We start from the raw sequence: 21,467 nt of genomic DNA, 5'->3' as shown, positions 1-21,467 counted from the left end.
TTGGCCAGGGTTCAGTTTCCCAGTGGCTGGAGCAATTGCTCAGTGGTTAAAGATGCTTGATTGCAAAGCCTGATAGCCAAGGTTCAATTCCCCAGTGCACACATAAAACCAGATGTACAAAGTGGAGCATGCATGTATCGGGAGTTCGTCTGTAGTAGCAAGAAGCCATGGCATACCCATACTCTCTCCCCCCAAAAAAATAAAATATTTTTTTAAAAATTGAGAAAGGCCAGGCATGGTGGCACACTCCTTTAATTCCAGCACTTGGGAGGCAGAGGTAGGAGGATTGTTGTGAGTTCAAGGCCACCCTGAGACTACATAATGATTTCCAGGTCATCCTAGACTAGACTGAGACCCTATCTCAAAAAAACGAAAAGAAAAAAAATTGAGACAGGATATCCCAATCTAGCCTTGAACTCTCCATCCTCCTGCCTCAGCTTTCTGAAGTGTTAGGACTTTAGGCTTGCACCACCATGCCCATGTCTGTGTAACTCAGAATTGTGGCTCGTTAGAATGGGACTTTCTTTTTTTGTTTTTAATAATAATAATTTTTAATTTATGTAAATTAAAATGTCTATTTGTTTGTAGCCTTATGTTTCCTTAATAGTGTTTAAAGTGACATAAGTATATGTTACGAATGAGTAAGTATTACAACCCCTTAAATATTATTATGCTCATTTTAGAAACAAGGAAAGAAAAGGTTAGAAAGGTAACATAACAAGTTCCTATTACAAAGTTTATTTGATTCTAAAGCCACTTGACTGTTATTTTTATATTCCTCATTTAAAGTATCATATCCACCTATTCTAAGATAATGAAAGATGCTTTTCAAAATATCCTTTTACAAATGATTTTATAATTTTTGTTCATGTAATAACTTTTCATTGTTTGCCTGATTTATTTGTTAGACATAGGTATTCTAAGAAAAATAACAAGATAGAAAGATAATTATTTTGAAATAGCACATGATAGAATGCTTAAATCACTCTCATCCTTTAAAAAAAAAATTTAAGGCAAGTCCAACAGACTGTCTTTTATATGAAAGTGTGTGTGTGAGAGAGAGAATTGGCATGCCAGGGCCTCCAGCCACTGCAATTGAACTCCAAATGTGTGCACCTCCCCCGACCCCTGTGCACATGTGCAACCTTGTGCACTTGCATCATTATGTCTGGATAATGTGGGACCTGAAGAGTCGAACATGGGTGGGTCCTTAGGCTGCACAGGCAAGCGCCTTAACCACTAAGCCATCATTCCAACCCGTTATTATCCTTTTAGTAAGAAGGTCCCTGATATGGCTGCTTTTTCAGTACAATCTACACCACATATCACCAGGCACTTTCTTATGCCTGATTTAGTTTCTAGCCATAATGTGTATGTCCTATGAAAATTTTATTTATGCAAATAGTTTTAAACTCCTTGAGGTTATGAATGGATTTTATAGCTGTCCATGTTGGTTCATGCCTTTAATCTCAGCACTTGGGAGGCAGAGGCAAGAGGACTGCTGTAAGTTGAAGGCTAGTCTGGCCTATAGAGTGAAACCCTGTTGCAAAATAAGTAAGTAAAGATGAAAAAAATGAATTTCCTATTCTGTGTACTCCCATAATGACTACCATATTGAAGGTGCTTTACTTTGCACACATTTCATTCATTATTTACAACATAGGAAATTAGGTGTTATTTTTCCCATTTTGGCAGCTGCATAAAGCCTCTAGTCCAAAGGTCATAAACCTATTATATGACCGTAAAACAGATTTTTAATATATGATTATTCACCTGGCTGATCAGTGCCAGTTTTGTGAAAGATCTTCCCATCTAGCATCAGTGTAGTAGGGGGGGAAAAAGACAGGTGTTTGTCTCCCTGTGTTCTCTGTTGCCAGGCTGCAGCCATGGACAAGTGCTCACTAGTCATCAAATCTGAGCCATTTCTTCATCTGGAAACTGGGATTTTAAACAAGCACAACCCTTGAATGGGCTATGAATATTAAATAGGTGATACAGATGCAAAATAAATATTTATAACTTATTTATGTCTTTCTTTTCTCTCATTGAAATGTAAATTGAGCCAGATATGGTGGCACAAGCCTTCAATTACAGCAAAGGTAACAGCATTGCTGTGAGTTCTAGACCAGACTGGAACTTCAGAGTTCCAGGTCAGCCTGGGCTAAAGTGAGCTCTTCCTGGGCCAGGGTAGGAGGAATGTTAACTGAATGAATAAGTGAATGCATTAAGAGCCAAGATGAAAAGATATTTATCCAAATACCACCTATTTTGTACACTATTATTCACTAGCCTACAAATGATGACACAATTCAATAATTGAAGATTTTGTGCAGCATTTTATATGCTAATATATTCATAATTACAGTAATACATCTTCATTTAGAAAAGTCCTTCAGAAAAAATTGCATTCACACTTCCTAAACAGAGATTACTTGTTTTGGAGATGTTTGTATCCCTTTCCACTAATCTTTTGATTAATGGATATTTAAATAGCTTGCCGAACATCATTTTTCTCTAAATTAGTAAGCAATTTTCGTGTAAGGTAACTTCTCTGTCACTTGATTCAATGTCAGTGTTGTTCTATAGCTTGAGTTTTGTGTCTATTATTGTGATATGACCTCTTTTCAGTAAATTCTGTTGCTAAACAGAAACTCTTCATAGTGTCCATACACTATCCTATTGTTTAAATTCTATATATCTTAACACAAAACTATGATAGAAAGTGTACTTCAGGATAGAAGTGATAAACTAACTTTATATTGATCCTAAAAAAAAAAATCTCTTCGTAGGAAAAAATGCTATTTTCACCCTGGAAGTTTAAGAAAATATATTTCTTTAGTAAGCACTGATCTTTAAAAAATATTTTAAGATGCTATGTTATATATCTGACTGGCTTTGCACTATAGGTGAGATCTTTCAATTAACGAGTCAAAAAAAATGAAAATCATGAAACCGAAAACACTGATGCAGGTCTTACTTCTACATGTCACTATATTTGTCATGAGGCAAATGTATTATAAGGCCACTTCATAGCCATAGCTCACAAATTTCAAATATTAGAAGTAGAATTAGTAACAAGAGGAAGAATGGCATTTTCAATGCTTTAGGTACACATGACTGTAGATCAGTTAAATATTAATTACATGATGGAAACTTCATTAAGGAATATGATAGCAAGGACAAAACATGACCAGTAAAAAATATTTGCATAACAACAAGCAGGGCAAATAACACTACTTTTTTTCATTACATCACAACATTAAACATAAGCAAATTTTCTTTTATGGACCATTTTCCAGTTTCCTATGAAGTTTTCTACCATTTGCACTTGGATAGTATTTTAAAGCTAGAAATATAAAAAGAAACCCTACTATTCATACTTTTATGTGCCAGCTATATATATATCTTTTCTCTTAAATACAACAGCCATATAGTCTGTGTAAACTACAAAGCTCAGACCATTCTGAAAGGGTTAGTGGATACAGTTAGATCAGACTTAGGGGCTTGTTCATTGTGAAGCCAGAGTAAAGCCAGATGAGAGAGAGCACTGAACTGACTGAAGTCTGGCTAATTTGCATTTAAAATTTTAAAGACATGATAAAATAAGCCTTTAAAAAATAATTGCAATCATTGCTCACAGCTAATGCTGTGTCTATTGCCACCATAATATTTTCCCTATGACACGTTATGTCTCTCTGGATTAAAAACATACGCCTTCTTTTTATTGTCACAGTTAATTATTTGTTTTTCAGTAGGCATATGATATATTTTCATAGGTATTAGCTTAGAGCCATTCTGAGTACTAGTAATGTTTAGTGACTTGGCAATTTTTGTTCAAAATATCCATCAGCTCAATATAGAGCTTTAGTAAGAGACAGTACAACATACTCACACATACATTAAAATACAGAACAGGGCTTTTAAAAAAAGCATTATTTTGAGTACCTGCTTAATGTCAACTATATGCTTAGAAAAAGTACATTCATCCATGTGCCAAATGCAAAATTTAACCACAAAATCATAACCACTTCAATTAAACTGCATAATTTACCTGCAGGAATAATTTATTTTTAAAAAATTAATTTGGATTTGATATTGAAGTCTTTTGCATATCCTTCCTTAAGTGTTAAAAACTTAACTTTCTATTTACTAAGATATTTATTTGGCAGTATCTCAATGTGGCAAATTAAAATATACTATTTCCTGAAGATCAAGAAATTGCATATAAGATTTTCCTGGATCTTGATTTTCTTCTGAAAAATCTTAACATATGTCAAAATATTAAGTACTTTTTAGCATTTCAACTTATATTCCAAACCTAAAAACCCAACTGCTACAACTTAGTATCCATATTTCTTTACACATGTTTACTTTAAATAAAATACAGATAAAAGTAAAAACTCATAAGCCTAACAAAAACTTAAGTTAATAGTGATAATACATTTTTAGTATTACTAAGTATGATTTTTAAAGTTCAAGTAATTTTTGAGATTGGGAAATGAGATAGTTGATGAAAGATAAAGAAAAATTGGATATCTCTAGCTACATGCTATTTTTGTTAGTTACCTCAAATGTGGAAGTGAAAAATAGAAAAGGTTTTTAAAAGGGGGGACAGTTAAAATTATAGATTTTGGCATAATGTATTTATTTAAAAATACATGTCTGATTTAACATCAATGAAGAGACTCTTGGATGATCAATTACTGTGTTCTCATGATGACTACCATAAAAGTATTTTTCACAACTGAAAAGTATACCATGACACATACTACTGCTTATTTAAACACTGAGGTAGGGAATTTTATACTAATAATCATAAGATGTAGCTTAATTTAAAATTTTTCATTGCTTATTGTAAGACAGAAATATTTTATTTCATCTTGCATCATTAACACCCAATAAGATTGTGGCGGTATTGGAAATTTTCAGATGTTTATATTTATTCATCCCTGTTTCAAACTATGAGAAAAAAAAACTGTATGTTATATTTTAGATGATCCACACAGATTTAATCTGAAGTGCTTGAATTAGCAGAATCCTGCTGTATGATTGAAGATAACCACTTTCTAGTAAAAAAAAAAAAAAAAAATCTAAGGAAAAAATGATAGGATAAGAAATATTTGGGCTCAAAGAGGCCCAAAATGTATAATACAAAACTGTAAGAGAGGATATTGTTGTATTAACTGTACACAAAAGGGACAAATAATGAAATAATTATTCCTAAATGTCAGTGAGATTATTTTTTAACTTTAGGTGGTCATGTTTCCAAAACATGTGTTTTAAACTCAGGCCAGACTTCCTGCGAACAAGTGCACACACTATGCTGAGAAGTCAAGGATTGCACAGTATTCTGATATGACAGTGATGTGTTAGTTGTATTCCTAACTTAAAAACCCCTATCATTAAAAAAAATTTTGGCAGTTTTCCTTTACATGTGAATCTTCACTACTGATGTAAGGTTTTATTTCATAACTAAAATAAAATTTCTCAATATGATACATGGTCAAGACAAATGATCACCCTGCCTCCAGAGACTGCTGTACTGATGAAATGTTAAAAGCAGAAGCCTCTGTCTTCAAATATTTCCAGGGAAAATTTTGAGTTGTGTAATCAGCTCTAAAAATTATTCTATTAGTTTCAAAGATAATATCACTTTAATCATGCCATTTACATGTATTTGTATGCCTGGTAAATTATTTCTTTCATAACATTGTCTGTAGGTGGGATTTTTTTTTTCTTAGTGCTCAAAATATAAATGACATGTAGTTGGATAAGGATGGTCATTTCTTACTTCTTACACAAAAGAACTGATGTTTTTAGCTGGTTGTTTGGCGAGATGGGGAAGGGTTGTTCAGGGTGAGAGAAGAGGGGGGAAAAAGCTATAAAAAGAGGGAGGACACTGAGGAATGGGGGCAGGGACAAGGGAGAAGAGGTTACCATTACCGACACATGATGTAGCCATACGAAATATGTTGTTAATAATAATAGTAATAATAATAAACATAAAAAGAAGGAAGAAAGAGAGAGAAATTAGGTGAGACAATTTCAGTCTAATATCTGTGCAATTTTTCAGAATGCACATCTTTGGTCCCCCTCCTATGTGCTGATACCTCTGGATGGTTCAGAAGCCATTTTAAAAGTCAAGAAGCAAAATATGCGAATTTCTCTTGTGCTCTTGCAGGTGGTGTGGTGGCAGGGATAACCTTTGTTCGCTGGCTGGCAGCTACCAAACTTTTTTTTTAATGTCTGTGAAAATTAAAAACAATAGAGAAAATTCTAAATCCACATCCTAACACCCGAAGTTCGCACAATGTTTCTACAGCAGATATCAAAACATTTGCCTGAAACTTTAATCTATCAGACCTGTATGCAGACTGGGCGGGTGGGGTCAGATTCTTTGGAAGCATCTCCCGCCTCTATACCTACTGGCCTTTCTCAAGCATGGCAGGTTGAAAAGACCAGCCTCCCCTTAGGTGTCAGGCACACCCAAGCCCAAATGGCTTCTGGCGAAGGGGCTGTAATGAAAGTGCACTTTCGGTCCTGGAGAAGGAGTACTTTATGAAGGAAAGGCAAACTGTGGGGCACCTTCCCCACTTTTCCCAGGGGCTCATAAGCCACTGAAGCTTTTGCCTCCTCGCACCTGGACCCCAGGCTCAGGGCCCCTCTGGCCTCAGCTGTCACCGGAGAGGTGACAAGTGGCTCCAGCCGCCGGCTCCCCCTTCCTGGAGCTACGAGGCACTCACCCGCCCGCCGCTCCAGCTCCCTCTGGCCCCGGTCCTCCAGCACGGTCTCCCGACGTCCAGGGGGACGGGAGGATGACAGCCGCCTCCTCGGGGCCCATTGCCTGAGGGCTGGGACCTGCGGAGGCTGGCGGGGTTACCGCGGAGGCAGCTCCGCGACTCTGCCCGGGCTTCCCGCCTGTGCCCCGGCGTGGAGCTCGGGTGGCCAGGCCTGGCCGTGCGCGCTCGCCCGGAGGGCGCCTCCAAGGTCACCCGCGAGCACCCGAGCCGGGGCGGGCGCCGGCCTCCTGCTCCGCTTTGCCCCGGCTGCCGCGGCACCCGCGAGCTCCCAGCCCAGCGCGGAGCGGGGGAGCGCGGCCGGGAGGCTGGGGCAGCCCGGGAGCCCGCGGTGCGGGACGGCGGGGCCGCGGCGGGGGCTGCGTGGGCGCCCGGGGGCAGCGCGCCCGGGCAGCATCCGGCTCCCCGGGCGCCCCGCCCGCGGGGAGCCCAGACCCAAGGGCCACCAACCTGCCAAGGAAACTAGCAGACTGTTACTTCAGGCGCGGAAATTTGAAATATTTGGACAGGAAGAGAAAAGAAACCTTAGCGGAGGGGGTGGGGGGGGGGACAACCTAACGGTTTTGAACTGGGATTGTCCAGAGGGAGCGCGGGGCTCCCGGTCAGTCTAGAGACTGGGTTTCGGCGGGTCACGAAACTTGGTGTCTTGGGATGGCTTTGGGCTCAGCTGCAACCCCATCTCATGCGGGAGATTGGTTCTGCCTGTCACTCGGTCTCTGTGTGGGTCTGTTCTCATGATCTGCAGTGTAAACGGAATTCCACCTCTAGAGACCAAGACGGACTTTCTCCCCGGTGGCCTTTCGATGGCGGCGGCTTAGGACAGCTGGGACCGCTGGCTGATGGTCTTTCTTCCTCCAGCGCTGGGACCTCCCAGCACTGCTGGCTATTCCTTCAGTCCTTGGTGAAAGACTAAAACACCTTTATAGGAAAAGAAATTTTGAAATCAGCCCTGGGACACAGATCCCACGATGTTGGTTTGATCGATACAGTAAAGGAAATCCATCAAATTGCCAAATGAGGGGGGTAGAATACTTTATAACTCATGGGTGTGTGGGTGTGCAGGAGCTCATCACAGGATTGCCTTGGTCTATGTTCCCCGAAACTATCGACTCACTATTGAAATACATTAAAAGGCACCTTGCTCTGGGGTCCCGAATTTGGACGGAGTTTGCAAGCCTGGATTTAGCTTACTGGACAGAGGCTGAATTTGGGTTTCCCAACAGCTGTGCGAGCAAGGTCGCTACTGGGAGCGTCTCAGCTAGTATCCTGTCATCTTCTCTCTAGCATCGTACCCTGGGGTACTGGGCACTCTATTAAATTAGGCCTCGCATCCTCAGTCTCTACACTTGAATAAATTCAGACTCCTTTCACCGCAGTTTAGAACCTGTGAATTAAGCTCGACACCCTCTTCCATCCTATCTGAGCTTGTTATATATAGACTTTTGCTGAATATTGTCGAGGTTTTTGAGAGATTGCATAATGGCTTTTCATATTTCCTAGAGGGGACCACATAACTCATTTCTATAATACTTAGATTAGCGAAGCTGTTTCCTGCAAAGAATCAGGGTAATATAGAGATGTTTTAATGTGCACCAAATTTGAGGCTGATGAAGAGATAGGGCTTCCTGTCTCTCTATTGTGCTCGGGCCACCCCAGAACAAAGCAATTACAAAACTTTAGTTGCATGAGTGCCTTGTGCCTTTATAATTGAATTCTCTAAAAGGAAATTATACTTCATGGAGTAAAGTGAATGCTGGGACCTGTGGCTACTGTAAAGTGAAGTAAACTGATTTTTAAATTTAGAATCACCTTAACTTTAAAGCAAAGAGGATTGCTTTTATTACTCTCAGTAATAAAATAGTGTTGTGCTTAGGAAATATTCAGATTACTAAAGTCATATTTGTATATTGACTATTTTTTAAATCAAAATACAACTCTTTCAAAAGTGGCATGCTTAATTTCATGTTGCAATTAAAATAAATTTATTCAGTATCTTGTGGTTAAAGGTGGCAGAAATCAGTCTCACTGTACTCTATTTGGGGAATGTTAATCAAAAATGGAAAAGATTTAATCTGTTCCTCCTATGCTTTTAGATTATAATGGAAAATAAGTTATTGGAAACCACACACGCACAGCCATTCCAATCTTGTTGGTCAAGCATCAGAACCATGCCCTTCAATAAACTTTGAAGTATTATGCTTTTTAAATCAAGGGCAGAGAGCTTATGAAGCAAAGGGAACTTTCTCATATAACAGCTTTGTATATGTGGGGTTTGATGAATAGTGTTTATAAACTGAAATCCTTTAGGGACAATCTAATTAGTATGACAAAATAAGCAGGAGATATGGGGGAAAATCATTTTGGGATTTTAAAATATTTCTAGTTCCTTCAAAAAATCTTATTTTTAGCTAAAATGTGTTCCCACTACAGATTTTATACTCATTTACTAAAAATTTTGGGTCAAGTACCATATCGAGGAGTTATTTACTTATTGTAATTTTCTATATTTATTATTTCTGAGACCCTAAAATATTCTGTAGGCCTTTATATGTCATTTATACATTTTTATCTTGCCAAATTTTATCTCCCAAAAAGTAGTGTTTGTATTTCAATATTTAAACATGTTGTAGCTTTAATGTTTTGCATTCGGAGAGAAAGTCAGTGTTACCCTTGATAGATTTGTAGTGCAATCTGGAGAAACATATCAAACAATTGTTTGCTTTTTATGATTAAGAAAATCAATAAATGGGAAGCACTTTTAGGGGAGTATTTTCTTTTTAAAATTCACTTTGTGTGTGTGTGTGTGTGTGTGTGTGTGTGTGTGTGTGTAGTTTTTAGATTGCTACTTCTGAAATACATCCTTCAATAATTTGACTTAACTTTGAGAAGACAGGCCGACTGAACATTAGGTATAATTCGTACCAAAATAATTTTACACTTGATCTTCAAAAATGCTGTTCATATTCTTTTTGAAGCAGAAATACTTATAAAAAGGAGATAACAAATAGAATCTTTGGTGCATATGCACTGGAAAGAAAAAAGAGAATGACTAAATTGTAAATAGAATATCTAATTTTTCAATTGGTCTTTTTCTAAGGCTAAGACTTACAGCATCATAAACTTTTAATATAGTTCTTAGCACGTGGCTGTGTGTGAATTACAGAGAAGAGAAAATCACAGTAAAACATAGGTTTGTTCTAAAAAAAAGAACAAAGCAAAGAACATCAGAACAAATCACCTTTAAATCAAAGTCAAGTTGGATATTGAGATTGGCAGAGAGATAAACAAGGAAAAATGTCAAAGAAAGATAAAATACTGAGCAAAAAGCCAAAGCTATTTGCAATTATATGTTAGAAATCAAAATTTTGCCAGTGAAAATGATGTTGTTTAAATATATTCATAAACCTGCAGTAAGATTTCCATTTATGCACTTTCAAAAGATTAGCTAGCTGCTTAAAATATGAAAAAAGCTATATTTTAAATGATATTAAAATAGTCAGGAAAATATACCAATTAACTGAAAAGTAAAGGTAATGCGGAAAAGCCATCCTCACATTCATTGCAGATTTGGGGGGCCCCTTTCCCCATTTGCCTCCATGAGGCTAATGATCTCATTCCTTCCATAGAGCCTGGCTAGGTCTAAGGCGGTGTCCCCTTTATGGTTCCGATGCCCCACATTGCTGGCTGTGTGCTTCACAAGGAACTCCACCACTGGAAAGTGGCCTTCTTTGGCAGCCAAGTGCAAAGGCAGGTTTCCTTCATTATCCTCGATATTAACATCAGCTTGAAACTCCAACAAAGTCTGTACAGTGTCCAGGAAACCTGCTCTGGCTGCATCATGAATGACAGCGAAGCCAGTTTGGTCTTTCAAATTGGGATTAGCACCTCTAAGTAGTAGTCTCCTGGCAATCTCAGGATTTCCAAGCTTCATAACCTAGAAAAGAAATTTAAAAATGGTAGAATCTTTCAAGTGCTCATGCTATGGTAATATTTAAAAACATCTGACTGTCCTAGTTATGTAACTGTTTTTGATGGCGTACTTGAAGTTTCATGGGGTTGAGTTTGTAGGACTCAGTGGCAAGAAAGTACTAACCAGTGAACATGAAAGAAAACTTGCAAATATTACACTTCTTTGATGGAATACTTTTAAATGAGCTCATATGGGATAAATTGGTCAATAAAGCAGAATTTGTACAACATGTAAAAAAAATCATGGACAACTTGGTTCATTATCTCTCATAAAGATTTGTGTAGTTTCTTTTTGTGAATTCCTTGAACTAAAAGACATGGAATTTTGGGTTTAAATAAGAGTCTTCTATTTGTTCAGACTCATTAAATATGCCTGGAGTACTAATTCTGAAACATCAACTGAGGATAAAATGTATTTCCTAAATAGCTACTGAAAACAAAAATGGCAAGTTTATTCAAATCTCCAAAAAGCATCACCCCATGTGAGACTGATATATTAAAATCTGAAAGTTGATATTTTCTTAAATGATTAATTTTCACAAGTTCCCTCAAAATATGTACTGCCACAAATTTCCAACCATTATTTTTTTTCTTTGCAAGCTATTTGACAGTGGCTAGTATAGATTATTCAGTGTTTAGAATGAATTTCAAATCATAGAATGTCTGTGATTATTAAGGCATTAGTGTTCTACATTGCTTTTTATATCAATTTATTTTAAACTAAGGTTGTGGTATGCTTTGTATTATGTAAGAAATTATTGTATGACAACTATTGTTAAAAAGAATTAAACAGTCTTCCTCTGTTACAATTTGTCAAAGTTCTAACTAGCCTCCTCATTTAAGTGAGGAGAAGAAAGGTATTTAATGTTTGTTGAGACAGTATTGTCTTGTGGCTTGAGCCACTTAATAATCAGCTGGTGACACTGTTTTATTTCCTTCTAGAGTTATAAGCACTTAGGAATAGCTACTTGAAAGCTATCAGTATTTTAAAAGTCAAAATATAGTATCAACGTATACTACTATCAATACATAATTTACATAGCAGGCACTTATTTGCTGTTTACTTTAATAGATATCTATTAGTCTTTTGTAGTTAAAAATATCTTGTGCAACAACACAAAAGTATAAAATGTATGTAATTTGGGGTGAAACACATGATTCTGACTAACATGCTAGAAATTTTCAGCCACTTAATTATCTTCATTTATATTTAGCTATATTCATAATAATCTAGATTTAAAATGAATAAGTTACATACTACATTCAATATTTATTAAAAAATCCATTGGAAAATAAATACAAGGCTGACTTATATCTTCAGAATGTATTCTAAAAATAATCACAAATTAAGTAATAAATATATATTAAGACTTACTAATATTTCATAAATGCAAGCTATATAGTTGCTCCAGTTATTATATTTTCCCTTTGATAAATCCTTTCAGTCCTTCTTCTGTGACAGTAAGGAAATGACACTAATTTGTCCAGAAACATATTTTTGATTATTAAAATTAATACAATCTAATTTTTTCCATAGCTCCTTAAAGTTTTTATTTACATGTAAGGACTACAAGTGATGAAAACAAAAGACGGATACCTTAGCAAATGTATTATTGGGTCTTTTTTACTATCCTGATTGAAAAGCACTAGGAGGAGAAAAGGCTTCTTCAGTTGAGCTAAATAAGCATAGTCATGGACGAAGAATTACCATCTTTCACAGAAAACAATAGCAATATTAGAGACAGTTCTGAAGTTCTTATGACACAACTTTAGAGTCAGAACTACACATGCTGAAAATAATCTTTGGGACTTGTGTGTATGTGTGTGTTTCAGTGTATGTAGTAAAAGTAAGTCACAATAAGTGGGTGTTATTATCTAATAAGTTTGTTAATATCAACAAGATTGCAGAGTTGTTTTAAAAATGTCAGAGATTTAAAAAAATAGTATTAATCATTCAGTCTTCCGATTAGTCAAAAATCCTGTACCATCTTATAATGAACATGGGTTAAGTGGCTCTGTGAAACTGATACAATCTTTTGACTTTTCAGTAGGAAACTTTTCAATACATTGAATTTGTGGCACTGCTATCATCACCAAATCTGTTCAAAACTACTGGGTGGAAAAAGAAAAAAAATCCTTTCTCTATTTAATCTGCCCAAAACAAGATAAATAATTTAGAATCTACACATAAGCTTCCTTAATAGTGAAAGTTTACAATGTTTAAAAGTTTAAAATGCACAAAAGTTTTAAATGTATAGCTCATATAGATTTCCACTGTGATTTCTTCTGCCAATTAAATTTTTAATTTTTACAAGCGAAACAAAACTCTCAAATGTCTTTTCCCTAATGGGTTTTCAAAAACAGCTTCTGAGTAAAAGCTCCTAAAAGTACCACCAGAACTCTGATAAAGTAACTATTTGAGACTACTTTTCCAACTTTTTTTTGTTTGTTTCTAAGCATTTCAACTAAGTTACATGATAGCATTTGGGGGAGGTAAAGTATTAATCATCAGGTACATATTTGGCAGCTGGACATGTGTCAATTGTTGCCTGTAAATCTAATTGCTGAAAATTAGAGCATATCACGGCAATACTGCAGAGACAGAAACAGCACAGCTCAGCTCTAATTAGAAAATTCAATTTTTTATTTCTCCTCACTCCTGAATAGGTAAATGGTATGGTATTAACTGAAATGCACATCCTGTTCCCTGCCCAGGCTACCTCTTCTAAACAAGGAAAGGACGTTTGTCAAAACCTGAAGCATTTGAAGAAAAAAAAAATAAAACCAAACAATCCTACTAGTAGTAAGAACATTAACTTTAAAGTCAATTATTAGGACCTGAATATGTAAAAACACTGATAGTAGTTTATTTACTTCAAAAAATAAGCATGATAATGTGCTTAAAGAGATACTGAAGCAACAGAAAACAAAACAAAACAGACCTCGACGCTATGACTATTTTAAAATCCCCCACCGTCACAAAAAAATCCAAAATTATGACCAAACCAAGAATCCTCTTGATACTGAGGATGTTATAGGATTTGACGAGTTTCTTCAAAGTACGTCATTTTGGGGAGTTGGAGCTATTTAAAGATATAAAATATGGCAACCAACTAAGTTTTAAGACCGTGAAAATTTGTATTTCTAAAAACTTCAAGGCTGTCATTCTAGAAGCCTTGATCACAAAGGCAATATTACTAATCCATTTCCCCCACCGCTCTGAATACCAACCTGCAGTGCAGTTCTTCCAAATCCATTTTGTATGTTGACGTTTACATTATTTTGCAACAAAGTAGTAAGTTGCTCTAGGTCTCCCCTGGCAGCTGCGGACGCCAACTCGTTCCCCCAAGGCTCGGCCATTCTTTAGGATCCTGACGATCGATTGGGAGAAGATGGTGAGTCGTTTCTCTTTCCCCCTGTCCTTTGCTCCTAACCAGGCTGCATGATGGCATCAGAGACTGACAGAAGGACGGGGATGGTTAATCTGGAGTACACAGCTCGGTAGTAAATACTAGTAAGATCTGCCTGCCAAGAGCCCGCCCCTCGATCCACACGTGATTATTCTGCAAAACCGAGCCCATTGGAGAGGGGGGCTGCTGTCTTCGTGTTTAAGCTTAACCCCTGTGAAGGATTCAGCTGCGAGCGGACAGACACACAGACATTCCTGATAAATCGCTCTGGGTGTGAGATGTAGGCAGAGCTGTCATGTAGCGAAGCTTCCGCGCTCAGGGAGGAATGTGTAGGGAGACTTAAGGGACTAGGTCAGGTCAGAAACTACCGCGGAAGAAAAGGCACGGGGTGGGAGGGAGGAGAAGAAAGACACGAACCCACCCTGGTTCACGGAGGTGACTCGAGCCAGAAGGTCGGGGGCAGGTCCTCGGAAGGGCTCCTTTCCATCCGTGTCGCCGCGGGGGTGATCCCGACTCGTCTGCACTGCAAGAGCGCCGCCGAGGCTGGATGCTGACGTGCTGGGGGCGGGGAGGGGGGTTAAAGATGATCGTCCCAGACAGGCGAGAGTAAACAGTTCCGTGGCCCTCCGGTTCCAGGTCTCAGCGACTCTCCGGCATGCTCGGCTTCTTCCGAAGAGCCTGGAGTCCACCGGGGCCGAGCTGTGGGCTAACGCCGCGCGTGAAGGCTCCAGAGCCCGCGTGCCGGGTGGCCGCAGCCCCGCCGAGCCTCGGAGGCCGTAGGAGCCGGGCTGGGCGCGGGTGTCCCGAGGTTGCCGGGCGCGCCGCAGTCCCCCCGCAAGAAGCCCGTCATGCCGGCCCCGCGCCGGCTCCCGACAGCCCGAGGCCGGAGGAGGGCGACGACGTGGGAAGCGTCTACCGGGCTCCGGGCGCCGGGGCAGCTCGCGGCGGCATCACGGCGGCGCGGGACGAGCTCCTCCGTGACTTCCCGCCTACGCCTGGGCTAGCTCCGGCTGCGCACCGCGGGCGTCTTCGCCGCCGCCTTTCCCTCTTGCCTCTCCCGAGTTTGTGGTGGCCCTCGGAGACAGGGAGGTCCTGGGGAGGCCCGGCCAAGCTCGGAGGACCGGTCGTCGCCACAGGTCCCGGGCGAGCCAGTCCCGCCGACCTCTGGGCGACGGCCCTGCAGCTCCGGCACTCCGTGTCACTTGGCCAGTTTTCCGCGGTCCCTCAGCCCGTGCCGCCGACAGGGCAGCGGCTGCCAGCCAGCCGTGTCCCGGAGCCAAGCTGGGCAGCAGCGAGTCCTCCCGAGCCGCGGCGCTGCCGGTGACAGCTTCTTCTGAAGTTGGCTGCCCTAAAGTCCCTGGTCCCGGCTCGCTTCACGCCCACAGCCCGGGGCGCGACGTGCCCTGGCCGACCCGGTCCTCTGCTGCCTCGCTGGCCTCTCCTCCCGCTGAAACAACTGCTTCTGTTGCCTCTGCAGAGACCGTGCCGGTTTCTTCTCTCTCTCTCTTTTTTTCCCCGACCTCATCAGCTTTTTTTGAAAAGAAAAAAATTGAGCGCTTTTTGAGTTGAAAAACCCGCCCCCATTTTAACGGCAGAGTTTTAAGGAGGCTCGGCCGAGTTGCCGCGCCGCGGGAGCGGGAAGACAGGGCCACGCCCCCGCCCCGCCCTCAGCCGCTGGCGCTCCGAGGCCCGCCGCGCGCGCTCCGCCCCGGGCCCGCGCGCCCCTCCCGCCGCCGCGCTCCCCGCGGCCCCCGCCGGCTCCGCGCCGCGGCCTCAGTGGCGGCTGGGTTCGCAGCTGCATTCTGGGGCGGAGCAGGGGGCGGAGCTAACAGTCGGCAGCCGAGAGCTGGAAGGCCGGAGCTGCACCCGGGCGCGCTGGGAGTCTTTCTCGCTCTCTAACCGGGCGGGTGGGCCTGCCTCCGTGCTCCCCGGCTCCTCCGGGCGCGCACCCCGACAGGAGGTGGCCTGTGTCTACCCTGGGCCTTGGCACCTGTCATACCACCACCCAGGGCCGCAGAGGTGGCCGTCCTCCGGAAATGCAAGTCTGTACCTGCAGCTGTACGAAAAGCGTCGAAAATCCTGAAGAACTCCGAAATCTTAAAAGTTCCAGAGATTAGAAAAATGTGAACTATTTCTATTCTTAGAAGAAAGGGATCAAATTCAACTAATTTGATACAAAATTTAAAACCGTGAGATAGGTTTTCTAACAAAGAAATTTGTTGAAGTTCTCTTGTCCATTACTAGATGATGGAGGCTTGGCTGTGGGGAGAGTATTCCAAGTGGAAAGGAATAGTTTACCCATATCATTTATTTCAATCATCTATCACCAATTTTCTGCATTTTAAACTTCCTCTTAGGTGAGATTACTATTTAATATATTTTTATTCTTTAAAAAATATCCAACACAGTTGCATGATGCACTCAGTGGTTAAAATGAAACCACGCAAAAAAAATGACAAGTGGTTTAATTAGAAGCAGCCACTGGCATATGTAGCCTTAAGCAACACCATCTGTAGCCAGTTCCTTGAAGTAAACGGGGAGTATTAAAACATACCAGAAACATCTGGACAATCATCTAGCAACAGGTTGGCTGCTAGGCAGAGGAAACTGGCAAGAACCTGGCAGTGTTTGAATTGTTGAGACAAAAAATAACCAGAACTCTTTTCTGAAGTAACTAGAGCTGAACATATTGAATCAAATAGCTATTATAACATAAGAAATTAACTCCTGTTTTTCTTAAATGTAGTTAAACAATTCAAATACAATATTTAGGACTGTGTTTACTATTACTAAATAATTTACTTTGATTCTTCAGGGGCCTATAAAATAAAATTGTATGTATTATCAACAGTGGGTATACATGTGTGATAATTCCCATGAAATACTTTTGCTGAATAAAAATTTATAAATAAATAAAAATTACATAATAGTAAACACAGTGGACTAATTAAAGTGCTTTGCTGGTTTTTTAAATTTAATTTATTAGCGTGAGAGAGAGAATGGGTGCACCAGGCCCTCTAGCCACTACAAATGAATTCCAGATGCATGCTCCACTTTGGGCAGCTTGCTTACATGGGTACTGGGGAATTGAACCTGGGTCCTTAGGCTTTGCAGGCAAGAATCGTAGCTGCTAAGCCATTTCTCCAGCCCCCTTTGTTGTTTTCAAAAAATATTTATTTATTTGAGAGACAGAGAGAGAATGGCCACACCAGGTCTCTTGCAGCTGTGAATGAACTCTAGATGCATGTGCCACTTTGTATATCTGGCTTTATGTGGTTACTGGGGAATCCAACCCAGTCCATTAGGTTTTGCAAGCAAGTGCATTTAACCACTGAGCCATCTCTCCAGGCCTATTGTTGTTTTTTGTGACAGGACCTCTAAGTAGCCTAGGCTAGCCTAGAACTTATACTGTGTTGTACTGGGAGGGCTGGAATTACAAATGTGTACCACCAAACCCTGTTGAATTAAGACTTCTGTAGTCCTAAGCACTAAAGATTTTGATGCTGCGCCACCCTAAAAGATGTATGTAAACAAAAATAAAAATGATACAAAATCCCCCAAATAAAAGTAGAAAAGTACAACTAAGTTCTGCCTTTCTCATGATGATTACTTCAGCTGTCTTTGCTAAAAACTTTAAAAAAATATTTTATTTGCAAGGGGGGGGTATGAATGGGCATACCACAGCCCTCTACCACCACAAATGAACTCGGATGTATGTAACACATTATGCATCTTGTTTTATATGGATCCTGGAGAATCAAACCTGGGCACACAGGCTTTGCAAGCAGTGCCTTTAACTCTGAGCAATTTCCCCAACCTATAAAAGAGGACTTTTGTTGTTGTTGTTGTTTTTGAGGTAGAGTCTTGCTCTAGCCCAGGCTGACCTGGAATTCACTATGTCATTTTAGGCAGGTCTCAAACTCACTGTGACCCTCCTACCTCTGATGGGATTAAAGGAGTGCACCACTACACCAGGCCTTAAATTTTAAAGTTTGTAAGAAAGCTATTTTTTCTTTTATTTTGGGTTTTGGTTTTGCTTGTGACCTAAAGTATGCTTATGCTGCCTATTGTGTAAACCAAAAATGGCAGATGTTACAGTCTAGTTCAGAGCACATAAAAGAGCGTTACAAAGTAGTACCAGCTAGGGCTGGATAGATGGCTTAGCGGTTAAGGTGTATGGCTGCAAAGCCTAAGGACCCTGGTTCGATTCTCCAGGTCTCTTGTAAGCCAGGTGCCACCTGTTTGCAGTGACTAAAGGCCCTGGTGCACCTGTTCTCTCTCTCTCTCCCTCTTTCTGTCTCAAATAAGTAAAAAAAAAAAAAAAATTAAACGTTTAAAAAAAGTAGCACCAACTAGAATCTATTTCCCTCCCCCCCTTTCTTGCTCCCTCTCTTCTTCCTAGAACACACTGTTCTCTTTCCTTAGCCTCCCCGGTATTGGGAATGTTGAAAATCTGATACTTCATGAGAACTAGTACACTGCAGTAGATTTAAAAGCATCTCTGGGTTGGAGAGATGGCTCAGTGGTTAAAGGTACTTGCTTGTAAAACCTGAGCACCTCTGCTCAATTCTCCAGTATCCAAGCAAAGCCAGATAGGCAAAGTGGCACATTCATTTGGAGTTTATTTACAGTGTTAGGGGGTCCTGGCCCACTCATAGTCCTCTCTCTCTTTCTCAAATAAATGAAAACATATTTTTGAAAAAAAAACATAAAAGCAGCTCTGACTTCAATAAACTTTAGCATAGTGCATAGGGAAGATTCATAGTTAAGTACTTTCTTACATTAAAAGTAATAATTTCTCCTTTAACATGTCCTTAAATGCTGAAAGACAACATTTAAAATTGGATATTAAGTACTAAGAATCATGGAAACCTTTTTAGTCAGTAGTTCATAATCATTTTATAGAACTTACAGCATATGATTCAGTCAAATTATTTTACGCCTTTCCAGCATTGACTCAAATATGTACTTTCTAAAGGACAAGCTTTGAGAAAGGTGTAGACAGCAACTGCAATTTCTTATATTGGCCTTAAAACCTTCCTCTTTGTTGAATTTATGAACAGAGGTGGAAAACAGATTGGCATCATTAAAAGGCCCTCTTAAGCATTTTTACCTGTGGATGTGGCATTTTGTTTCTGAGACTTAGCAGGTTTTTCCACATGGATATGCAACACCCCTTAGGAAAACCCTTTTATAACTATTTATTTAGGGTTGGGGAGATGGTTCAGTTAAAGGCACTAGCTTGCAAAACCTAGAGACCTGGGTTTGGTTCCCCAGTACCCACACAAATCCAGGTACTCAAAGTGATACATGCATCTGCAGTTCATTTGCACTAACAAGAGGCCGTGGTGTCTTGCCCATTCTCTCTGTCTCTCAAATAAGTAAATAAAAATATCCCCCAAAACAATAAAAACAAAACTGTATTTATTTGCACATCATGTGTATGTGGGCATGCCAGGGTTTCTTGCTACTGCTAAAGAACAACAGACACTTATGCCACTTTTTGTATCTGGTTTATATGTGTGCCTTGGGAATTGAACCTGGACAACAGGTTTTGCAAGTGAGTGCATCTGGTGATCCATTTTCCCAGGTCTTAGCAACTCAAAGGCTTAAACACAATAGCAATAATTAATATTTGCAGTGTTCTGTGGTTATAAAATGTGATGCACACATTACTTAACATTTATAACTGCTAGGTAAATATAATTATACCCATTCTTTAGCAAAGGAATTAAGGCTGACAGAGGCTGTGACTTAAAATCAGCAGGTTCAAAGACACAGGATTCATACTTTGATCTTGGGTCCTACATCTTATACCTTTTCCATTACTTAAGAGTCCAGGATCAACTGCTTGAGTTTCTAACATACCTCATAGGCAACTCAAGGCACAGGCCATAAGGATGGAAGGGTTTGTGGGGAGGGGAAGAAGAAGAAGGAAAAGCAAACACAAAACTAAATATACAATGAACTGGTACTATAGAAACCTTTATTCTTGGAGATAGACTAAAAGATATAACCCTCAACAGGAGTAAGAGGACACCTGGAAAGAAGGGCCCTGGAGAGGGTGGTATTAAGCTGAAGCTTAAAGGAAAATAATTCTTTTTTGTCTCTGGCCTGTAACTCCCAGTACCAGAAATTGGTTGCTACCCACATTGAGCTGTTCATTGAAGAGACCTACGAGGTCCCCAACTCAAGACAGCTTTCTGTCAAAGCACTTGATTACCCTCCTGAGACAAAAGGTAAGACCCTGTTGCTGAAGACACTATATGCTGCCAACACAGAGCATGAAGAAACCTGGCTAGAATCAGGAAGAGAGTCAGTCACCAGACAGTTAACCCATGTAGTGCTGGAAAGTACTATATGAGCTACTGGGGGAAAGTGGCTAACAACATGGTCTGAACAACCAGAGGTCTAAGCTACTCAGAAGAAAACACTGTGACAGGGTATACATGCCAGTACACTAGTGACACATAGCCTCAATGGGTAACCAATAGCTTTCTGATTGACTAAGAGATCTGCTCAATATAAAGGAACCCATATCTGGAATTGGGAACCAGATCAGAATCCTATGGAGACAAAGATTATGCTTTCCAGTGTCAAGCTTTCAGTAGTCTTTGCCTAAAAGAGGGGTTATATCCATTAAATTGTCCTTAAATTAATAATTCTTATCACATTTAAACTATGCTAACTTCACTCTCCGTTGGAGAATATGTTCTTCTTTTTCAGAAGGTAGCAAGACCCAAGGAGATAAACTATACCTCATACTTCAGCCAAACAACAGCTGAAACCAGAGAGGAATTGGAGAGACAAGCTTGACTGCTACTTTCATGCTGAACCTGATAACCTAATAAACAGGGTTTAGAAGACAGACCCTGAGGATACTCAACACCTACCAAAGCAGAGGTCCAGAGGCTCTTAAGAGTTCATTACTGAAGTAGACTTAAAACTCACCCACTAGGGACTGGAGATATGGCTTAGCAGTTAAGTGCTTGCCTGTGAAGCCTAAGGACCCCGGTTTGAGGCTTGATTCCCCAGGACCCACCTAAGCCAGATGCACAAGATGGCACATGTATCTGAAGTTCGTTTGCAGTGACTGGAGACCCTGGCAAGCCCATTCTCTCTCTCTCTGTCTCTCTGCCTCTTTCTCTCCCTGTCATTCTCAAATAAATAAAAAAAAAATAAACAAAGAACATTAAAAAAACCTCACCCACTATAGCTCAGGGACTTTTGCAGAAGAGGGGGCCAAAAGATTGTAAGTGCCACAAGTTGAGACATCATGCCCTGAAGCATT

At 40.2% G+C, this 21,467-nt stretch overlaps 2 protein-coding genes across 3 annotated transcripts in view; both read right to left on the bottom strand.

Annotated features, from left to right (window-relative positions):
- Positions 1–6,894, bottom strand: part of C5H1orf185 (chromosome 5 C1orf185 homolog) — a 172,756-nt gene extending 165,862 nt beyond the window's left edge. Inside the window, exons 1-2 of the mRNA XM_045148625.1 lie at positions 6,744–6,894; positions 6,111–6,246 (exon numbers count right to left, since the gene is read on the bottom strand). Of these exons, the coding sequence (XP_045004560.1) occupies positions 6,111–6,132 (22 nt within the window). The 5' untranslated portion in view covers positions 6,133–6,246; positions 6,744–6,894. The remainder of the gene's footprint in view (positions 1–6,110; positions 6,247–6,743) is intronic.
- Positions 6,895–10,021: 3,127 nt separating this feature from the next.
- Positions 10,022–14,941, bottom strand: Cdkn2c (cyclin dependent kinase inhibitor 2C). Of its 2 annotated transcripts, none has more exons than XM_004663233.2 (3): positions 14,598–14,941; positions 13,998–14,224; positions 10,022–10,731 (listed from the first exon to the last, which is right to left on the bottom strand). In XM_004663233.2, exons 2-3 carry the CDS (start codon positions 14,124–14,126, stop codon positions 10,354–10,356), a joined length of 507 nt encoding a protein of 168 aa, XP_004663290.1. In that variant the 5' UTR covers positions 14,127–14,224; positions 14,598–14,941; the 3' UTR covers positions 10,022–10,353. The 2 variants fall into 2 exon arrangements, with proteins under 2 accessions (XP_004663290.1, XP_045007243.1); XM_045151308.1 differs by having other exon boundaries at positions 13,998–14,137; positions 14,598–14,940.
- Positions 14,942–21,467: the final 6,526 nt, after the last annotated feature.

The sequence above is a fragment of the Jaculus jaculus genome, chromosome 5 (genome assembly GCF_020740685.1).
Source record: "Jaculus jaculus isolate mJacJac1 chromosome 5, mJacJac1.mat.Y.cur, whole genome shotgun sequence".
Lineage (NCBI taxonomy): Eukaryota > Metazoa > Chordata > Mammalia > Rodentia > Dipodidae > Jaculus > Jaculus jaculus.
This window is presented reverse-complemented; position numbering and strand designations above follow the sequence as displayed.